General features: G+C 38.1%; 1 protein-coding gene across 1 annotated transcript in view; it reads left to right on the plus strand.

Annotated features, from left to right (window-relative positions):
* llgl1 (LLGL scribble cell polarity complex component 1) overlaps positions 1–8,135 on the plus strand; it is a 47,421-nt gene extending 39,286 nt beyond the window's left edge. The window contains exons 19-24 of the mRNA XM_037791771.1: positions 29–101; positions 553–667; positions 2,041–2,105; positions 3,518–3,653; positions 3,799–3,881; positions 6,098–8,135. Coding sequence (XP_037647699.1) covers positions 29–101; positions 553–667; positions 2,041–2,105; positions 3,518–3,653; positions 3,799–3,877 — 468 coding nt within the window. The 3' untranslated portion in view covers positions 3,878–3,881; positions 6,098–8,135. The remainder of the gene's footprint in view (positions 1–28; positions 102–552; positions 668–2,040; positions 2,106–3,517; positions 3,654–3,798; positions 3,882–6,097) is intronic.
* The last annotated feature ends 1,976 nt before the right edge of the window (positions 8,136–10,111 follow it).

A 10,111-nucleotide genomic window follows, 5' to 3' on the forward strand; every position in this document is an offset into this window, starting at 1 on the left:
ATTAATGCCTGTTTTTTGTGTCTTTTAGGTGCGCTACGACTGCATCCGTAAAGAAGACATCAGCGGCATCGCATCCTGCGTCTTCACCAAGAACGGACAGGGTGAGGAAAACACGCTTGATTTTGATGAAAGTGCCGTAAAAAATCAAACTGCACTGAAAGTCACAAGAACATTGCTTTGTGATAATGATTTTCACATTCACAACACTGTGAGACTTTGCAGCAAGAGGTTAAAGGGTCACTTTACACCAAAAAATATTTTTCCACTTGCCCCATTGGTATCCAGTCATGCAGATAGTTCTGGTTTTATTTGCCATGGATCTGAGATATCTGCTCTTCAGACTTCTGCCTTTATCCCAATACAGTTTAGGTGAATGTTGTTCTTAAGATGGAAAAATGACATCAGCCTGTCTTACCAGAAATAATGTCCCCACCCAAACTGCACCCTTCTCTGTGGACAATTTTTTTTTTTAACAGCAGAAAATTGTTCCCAATGAATCACAAGTTCAAAGTCGTAACTGTCTAATTGTTGTCTGGTTGTTTTTCTACACAGGGTTTTACCTGATCTCTCCCTCAGAGTACGAGAGGTTCTCCCTGTCTGCCAAGGTCATCACTGAACCGCTCTGCTCTGTTCAGCTGGACCGACCGCTAGAGCCCACACCTGCCAGGTAACACACACACACACTCAATAGTATTAATATCAGGAATGTAATCTTTATTAGGACACACATCTACTGTTCACCCACATTGATTACAGTAAGCTGCTTTCCCTCTACCTGATTACATCCCGATGTAGTTGTTGCCTACTACAGGGACCCCCAAACTTTTCTTTTTCAATGAACCCTAATTACATGGACATTAGCAGATTTCGTCCTCAGAAACCTAAAGATCTTATGTATCGACTTTAGGGCTGCACAATTAATCAAAATCGCAATATGGCCTAGTGCAATTTTCAAATCGCAGAATGAGGAGGAAATTGCGGTATTTGTTAAAGGATGAAATGTATCAAAATACCATTTAAATTAAATATGATGAGTCGTCCTGACCTACACATCATATTCTAAAGACTTAAGAACACATCTTTGTTTGGTACAGATCCCCACAAAAATCACACCATAATCATTTAGTATGTTTTTCAATGAAAATGAGAATAATGGTGTAAAAATAATTATACACTCCAATATCGCGATTGCAATCTCAGTCAAAATAATCACATTACGTGCTTTTTCAGAGTCGTGCAGCCCTGATTGACTAGTGAAATTAAACCAGAGTTGTGCAATATGGATCTATCCATCGATCCTCGCTGATGCTCATTGCTTTGACCATCGCTTTTCTCAACTGAGCATCTTCATCTCTCTTGCACATTCACAGCAGACATGCGCACTAATGTTACCCCTGTGTAGTTTCTATTGAGCAGCTATACCAAGTTGAGTGATGCACTGCAATTTAGCATTTCTTAAATTGAAGGATATATTTGTTTGATCATTTGGGTGGGCAAATGGCTTATATTGTGCTGTTTTAAAAGTTTAAAAATTCTCTTTTGTGTGGTTTTGATGTTTTTGGTTTTTAATCTGGACATTTGTATGAAAATCTGATATAATTTTTTATTTCCATATTTTACACTCAAAAACATTTTTTTACTATCACAATATATGTAATATTTTTTGAGGAAAATAATTTGCGATCTTGTTAATGGATGAAATAATCAGACTGGGATGTCTGTTGTCTAATCCAACAAATTAAATACCTGACAAATCAACACACTTCATCACAATGACGTGCAAATCCTAGACTCAAGGCATACCTGCTCAATGACTTGCAACATTTTCTAGGGACCCACTATGAAGGACTCTTGGTGGTCCCTGGACCCCACATTGGAAACCTCTAAGCCTACTGTTCGTAGTGCTCTCTCTGGGCTTACCACCAGCTCGAGGCACTCGGCTGCATGTGAAACCAAAGAAATGATACTTTTACTGTTATTGCTGTATTATTACTCCATCTACTGCCAAAGCAAATGGTGTGTGCTCATGTGTCTCCTCAGCGATGGTTCGACGACGCAGCCGCAGGCCAACGGAACCCACAAGAACCAGATGGGTCAGGCAGAGGGTACGTCTACACACACACACACACACACACACACACACATTTTCTCTTTGCTCCCTCTCTCTCCTCACCCTCACTTTTCTCTCCTCTTGTTATTTCTCTCTGTCTATTCTCCCTCTTCGTCACTCTCTCTTCTCTCTCTGAGCCTCTTAAACTGCGAGCAGGCCTTGCAGGGGTTTCCCTCCGGTCTCCATGGTAACCATTCAGTATGCCTCAGTTGCCTCTCCTGCACAGCCCCTCCCTCCCTAGCAGGAAACGATGGTTGTTGTGGAGACCAGAGTAGGGTTTGTTTATGTCTTAGTGGGCCTTTCACCTGGTATTCAGACTTAAATAACTATCCATGTAGGCAACAGAGTGTTTTAATGTTTTTTTTTCTATTTTGAATTATTGTGTATGTTTATCGGAGAAAACACAGATTTAAAAGACTTGGCATGTGGTTAACCTTCTCTATATGATGAGGAATTTGAGGCCTATTTAAAAAAAAAAAAAAAAAAAACAACCTCACATTATGTTATAGGAGTGCACCTTGAAATCAGTAATCTGTTAAACCAGCATTCATATATTTTTTGGCCATTAGGGGGCAGCGCAACAAGCTGTGAACATAACATTGACATATTATCACCTTATAATGTTGAATTTGTTAGTAAAGAGTTCCCTATTTACTGAACACAAACCAACATTAGCTTGTTTGTTTCCACATGAAGAATGTAAATATTTACTCTCCTTTTTAGCTCTGTTTTTGGTCTCCACCAGCTCCTGATGAAAATATCTGTCTCTTTAGCTGCTAAATTCCCCACTATGTTCACCAGCTAGTCGCTAACTTTGCTTGTCTGCAGTTTGGTGTTGAGCAGGTAGTGTACGTGGATTTTTAGAGCTTTTTTTGCAGCTGCCTGCTGCGCCTACAAACGATGCTGTGAGAGTGAAACAAACCAGTAAAACCAAAACAATGAGCTGAAAGATGCTTTAAAGCTCCGTAGAGCTGAGGGGGAACTGCAGAATTAGGTGATCATTTAGTGTCAGTTTATCACTACGAGTTACTCCTCTGACATTACAAGAAGTCATTTGACCCATTGTTAATATAACATTATTGATTAGAGCAGCTTTAAGTGATCAAAACAGACTCGACATGTAAGAAAATTGTGACTTAAGCAACAATTGAACTAAGAGAGAAGAAACAAAAAAATGACTCTATTGTTAAACCAACGTGTTTGGGCTCACAGCCTCAGCCAGTGTTACAAACGGAACAAAGATTTCAGCCTTCTTCATTTTTTTTTCCAAGTGCTGCTGAACTCCCTTTTTTCATTCATCTTTATTACATTTAAGCATGTTTTTGGGGTATCAAAGATGTGACAGATTTATCCTGAATCTATTGTCTAACCAAATTCTGATCAAGTTGTTTTTAAACTGCCTCACAGGGCAAACAGAAGAGTCTCCGAGCAGCCTGTCCTCTCCCCTCCTGGACACCCCGCTGGACTCCCCCCTCAGCTGTGCTGACCTCACCCTCGACTCCACTGGAGAAATCACTGTGGAGGACGTCAGGGATTTTCTAACGTAGGCACACACACACACATTTATATGTACACTCAGCTTGCGCTGTTTAAAATGTATTCTTAGCCTTTTATAAAGACGATAATTTAATTCTTAATTAAAATAAATAAATAAATCTTAATTTAATTCTTCTTTAATTCTTGTGCAGCACTGTGGACGAGGCAGAGAATAACCTAAAGAACATCAAAGAGGAGGAGGGACGCTCGACCGGCATCCTCATCAACTGAACAGGTGAGAAACATACACACCAACACAGATGAGGTACTTGTTAACAGTTACTGAAGTCACACAAACACACCAGTATGAGCAGATGCATGAGCTCACACTTGAGTAGACACAACTCTGGGTATTCGAAAGCGGATAGAAACACACACACAGACACACACACACACACACACACACACACACACACACACACACAGACAGACACCTGTTTCTAATGGAGCGGGTCCAGAGTGTGCAAACTTCAAAGACTTGTTCTGTCTGAGCGCTGCATTCCAATAACAAGCTCGGCCTCCTCTTGGTGTCTTTGAAAAGCCAGTGGATTAGAAATCTTTTCCTTTGAGACCAATTGAACAGACTTGTGTGCCTTTTAGTGGTGTTGAATACTGTAGCTCAGGTATTTTTTTTTATCTCCCGATTCGATACTATCACGATACAGGCACAATATGTAGTGCGATTTTTAAGTACTACGATTCTACAAGTATTGCGATTCGATATTCCGATTTTTATTAACTTTTCGAACACTAGACCATGGGAAAAAGTTGAATCGTACACTTCTAGGGACTTTTAATTTGAAAAATATCTAAATTAATACAGTAAAGTGTTTGATTTTCAGCACGTATGTAGTCTGAGATGTCCTAAAGTCAAATGTATCAGTCATTGTCAGGCATTATTTATTAAACTCTTTCCAGCAACGGCTTGACCGCATGTTACCGCATTACGATAATGTTTCCAGACTACAACAATAAAAGCAGTAACTTCCTTCTACCTCCGCATGGACTCAAATGAAGCAAATATATCAATTCTGGCATTAAAAAATTAATTTCAAAATCGTAAAAAAAAGAAATCATGAAAAAGAGGTAAATCTATTTTTTTTTTTTCACTCCTAGTATTTTTCTTCACTGTCTTTGTACTTGGGGATGGCCCAGGGTTCATTTGTGTATCCTATTTATTCACGGTATCAGTTTAAATGTCTTATTGTATTCTATTTATCCACTTTACAGTTTGGTAATCCAAAAATGGAGTAGTCTTAAACTTTACTGTGAGGCTCCACAGCTTTGATACAGCTGTTACCAGCACATATAGATGGGAGCCACTCGATCAAAAGACAGGAGATCAAATCATCACAGCTAGACCTTGAGTTGTGTTATGATGAAAAACCAAGGATTTATTTATTATTACATTTACTGTAATAGGGGAGCTTTACTAGAGCTTGTGGTGGTGAACTACTCTGCACTCATCCCTTCAGTTGCATTACTCTCTGCACTCACAGGACTCATAAATCAGTCGCCTCCCTCCTTTTGTCTGTTTGTCAATAAGACTCGCCATCATTTTTTAAACTCTCTGCTACCCTCTGGTGGTGGTGAACATATATATAATACACCTTAACTGTGTATTCTGTACTGCATTTACTTTATTTTTTAAAATGTAAAATATTCCATTGTATTTATTAATAATATATAATTTTTTAGTAGTTTATATTGTTATGCATTCATTTCTAAGCAGAAAGTAATTATTTTTCATTATCAATTAGTCTGTTGGTCATTTTTTGATCAATCAATTTTTTTTAAATCTGTAGAATCACAAATGCCAGAGCCTAAAGTGACGTCTTCAAATTGATTATTTTGGCAAACTATCAGTCCAAAAACTCAGATATTCAATAAGTAGAACTGCAGCAAATCCTCGCAATCAAGAAGCTGAAGCCAGCAAATGTTAAAAGAGCTAAATTGGATATTCAGAGCATTAATATAGCAGCAAACAACTATTATACTACTATATAACGGAACCTGCCAAAATCAAAAAATAAATGAATAAATAAATGACTCGTTAAATAAATAAATATGCCATTAAAAGTAGCAAACATATTAGAAATAAATGTAGTCATTAATTAATTGATAGTGACACAGACTTTTCTGCTTTAACTTGCTTTTTTTATTTGCCTTTCTATTAATCCCCTTATTTATTTACTCTTCTGTTTAATTTCCACTTTTATTTATTTATGTATTAATTTACTTTGGATAAGTACCTCATACAGCCCCACTTAAGAGCAGCAATAGATTTGAACATAAACAAGATTTTACAAAAGTTCAACAACATTTTTAAGGCAGACCTTACGTTACTCACCTCCAGTTAACATGGTGTACTTAAGTGTTAGCAGAAAGCTACAGACTGATGTAAATGTGATGTTTTTTTTGCTCATACTGAGTTTCTGATTGTTGTTCCAGTATTACAGGGAGGGGCCCAAGTGGTCTGGATGGACCAGATTTCAGTGCTGGATCACAAACATCTCCCATCATCCCACTGTGGACCCCCCAGCCAGCACTCTGCACTCTCCTGTTTGTCCCCCCCCACTGGAAGAACTACATCTTCTTCTTATATAACCACTTTGGAAACATGACATTGCCTCCCACATGGAGCTGGAGACAGCCTACCTAGCACAGCCTGGAAGGACTAGGAGCTGATGTTTCTGATATTAAGCACTGAAAACTGAACTTTCCGTCGTCCATCATGACGCTCTGTGCGATCATTCCTCCTTGGCCCCTCATCCCGTGGTGACTCAATGGTTATGGGGCGTTCTCCAGGCATAATGACTGCGGCTCAGCCTTCGAGGAGAGGGCAGTTACATCCTGCATAGGAGACTTACCAGTGACGTTTTTCATTTTTCTATCCAGTTTTTTGGTGTGCTGGGATCGGTCTGAGGTTTACCAACAGTTGGAACTGAAATTGTCAGTCGCCAAATGCGCTTGTTGATTCCTCGTGCACACTAGTGGATGCGTTGGATTGTTTTGCACGCTGCTCAACACCACTGCAGCCCTGTGAATGACCCACGTTTATGAAATGAGGATATCCAGCAGAGACTTAAAGGGAGCATTGTAGAGTTCAAGAGAGTAAGACTGGGAAATGAAATATTTTGAGTATTGAAGGCTGTAAAATGTGTGTTCTTACCGTCTTAGGTGCCATTAAGTGCGGTTGAATTGCTTCACCTAGTGTCCTGTGTGGGCAGAGGTGGTGCATAAATCAACTGTTTTCAAATCAGTGAGACAACATGTTATTACACACAAGCACATACATCACCACCAAGGTTTTGAGAAGCGCTCTGTCGGTATTGAAGAAAAAGGTACTCGGATAATGAAGGTGTTTTGTAAAACAAAGATTGATGTTCTATTACATAGGTTTTGTAAGGCTTTTGGAGAAAGTAAAGATATTTTAATGACAAATAGAAAGGGGGGATGCAAGAGGAAAGAATTCACACCGATTTCAAAGGGAACTAGCTGGTGAAGAGGGACGCAAAGGCGGCACTATGTATTAAGGACTACAGCAGATATAGGTGAAATAATATTTTTGAAATGCCTTTATTGCAAAATGCATGGCCTGAGTTACAAATACACATCATTTGGTAAAAAATTGATAAATTGAGTTTTTAATCAGGGAAAATTAGCGACAGCCTGTTTGAAGAGCTCAGAGTTCATTGTGATCAATATTCTAGTTTGGTAAAATCAGGATTGAAGAAAATAAAAGCGTTCTCAGTAATTAAAAATAAAGAGAAGGTAAAGAATGTGGTAAAAATGAAGAGTTGTTAAAGCCTCCCCGCTCTGTTACATCATCTCACGCAGAAATCTTTTTGACAGGACTCAGGGAAGTGTGGCAAGGGAAGCAAAGTCAGTCTGAATGCTAAGTGTAATGTACTGTGTACTATGATGCACCCAGGAGATTTCTTTTGTGGGTTTCTGTGAATCGATGCATTCTGGGTAATATTGGCTAGATGCAGAGCTTTGATCACCAGTATTTTTAACCCTTTTAAAAAAAAGTTTTACTGTGTAAAAAGAAAAATATATACAGTATCTATACCTAGGTTTACAGAAGACAGGTTTAAGCCGATGATAGAGTAAAACGGTAGAACTTTGTAGAACCTGTCGTAGCCTAAAACACGCGCAGTATTATTCAAGCTTTTTGATCACCTCACGTAAAACAAAATAAAAAGTAAAAAAGGGACCTCACTACTAACTAATGTAGCTCAACAGGTAGGAATCATATTAATGCTTTTTTACTTTTGTGTTAGCTTGTTTTGGTGCTCTGGTTGACACACAGATAATTAACCCCTTGATGCTACAGCTGTCACGATTTACCTTTTTAATTCCACAATTAAGATGAATTTGTTTCTACTTTGTCATTCAGTTTTGTGTGTAGGATTTTAATCTGATCATTTAGCGTTTTGGCTGATGAAGAATTGTGAATGTTAATAAAATTATTTACCCTCTCTACAGGAATTGATTGTGGTTTGGACTTAAAGTGGAGAGCACTCCACTGATTTAACATTGCATTTCCTATAACGTTAACTTAACATTGTCGGACTCACGATGCACAATTGACATCCTTTAAAGCAGTTTATCAAATTTTGCATGCTACAGCCGGATAGCTTAGCTTATCATAAAGACTGGAACCGTGTAGACGGCTAGCCTGGCTCCTGAAGGTGACAAAATCCACCTACCAGCTCCTCTAAAGCTCACTAATTAACATGTCACTTTTTTTTGTAATTCAAATTTTTTAATACTACTCGACATACTATTCTGACTTTTTTTTCGATATACTATACTATGACTTTAAAATATTTCCGACCTACTATACTATGACTTTTTTTCGACATACTAAACTATACTATATTATGAATTTTTTTCTTTTTTCGACATACTATACTATGACCATTTTTCGAAATACCATACTATGACTTTTTTAAATTTGATCAACATACTATACTATGACTTTATAAATATTTCCGACATACTATCCTATGACTTTTTTTTCGACATACTATACTATGACTTTTTTTATTTTTCCGACATACTATACTATGACTTTTTTTTTTACATACTATACTATGACTTTTTAAATTTTTTCGACATACTATATGACTTTTTTTTTCAACATACTATACTATGACTTTTTAAAAAAAATGTTTTGACATACTATACTATGACTACTATGACAAACTATTAACTATGTAAAGATATAGAGGAGTAATGCCTATACCTTAGCAGAGTGAAGTCTCTCTCCCTCCCAGTGTGTGTTGTACTCCCAGTTTCTCCGTGCTTTGTTGACATCACCAGGCCTGGCCATGTTCGTCCATGTGAGCGTGCTAGCTCACGGTAGCTGCTCTGTTCTCATAAGGCGGTTACCGCTGATAATGCTGTCCCAACCGATGGTGTCGTTACGGAAGCGTAGCACCCACCAGCAGGACACAGAGGCACATGATTGTTTTTCAGATTACCTGTCTCATATTCTACTGTCAGGATTTTTAAAAATAACTTTTTTTAGATCACATTTGCTCCAATTCTACCAACTGCGGCTTCAATTGTAATATGACACAGCAGTGCAAAGATTAGGCCGGATGACAAAATATGTGATGTGAGATTTTATTTTAATATAAAATACATAAATAAAGCATCTGCAGGTGGCATCAGGAGCATGTGCACATATTCATATAGACACACATACATATATGTGTAGGACTCAAACACACTATCAGGCATACAAATTCACCCCACAAAAATAAAGTATGAAGACACAAAATGACGGTAGTTGCAGCCATTTGAGAATACGGTACATAGATAGATCTTGCTCGGACCAATGCCTGCACACTACAACAGGTCACATGATCACAAGAAGCACTGCAGCAGTTCTGTACTTAAATAGCTGACACCCAGGAGGCACTGATCTAGAAGAGGTTAAACCGATCACCCGTTAACCATACAAACAAACTACTGACTTGAAATCAGTGGAACCAGAAGTCACTATATTTATTAGATAGAGATATGTCTCATATGGTGCAAAAAGATGACAAGTTGAATGCAGCCTGTAATGTAGGAGAATACAGTATTATCTAGTTTCAGTACTGATTGCACATTAAAACATCTGTCCTTAAACTTAAAACATAAAACAAGTCTCTGTCTCACATTGTAACTTGCACCCGGACCTCTGCTCCAGGTTTCTTTGGCCAGATAGATGCAACTGTAAAACAAATGACTTCAAACTTTTACTTGTACTCTTTGGAAGTCAATATTTTGTTAGGTTTGAAACATACAAAAAAGTTTCTTAGTTCAAGTTAGAGGAGCTGAGAGCAGTGACCAATCAGACTTTGGGGAAAGGGGCCGTCCCCGTTTCAATGAAGGCGCACGAGGCCAACACACAAACATACTATATGAATAGTCCGCACAACAGAAAAATATATATGTATAAACCAA

This window comes from Sebastes umbrosus, chromosome 14, assembly GCF_015220745.1.
Source record: "Sebastes umbrosus isolate fSebUmb1 chromosome 14, fSebUmb1.pri, whole genome shotgun sequence".
NCBI lineage: Eukaryota > Metazoa > Chordata > Actinopteri > Perciformes > Sebastidae > Sebastes > Sebastes umbrosus.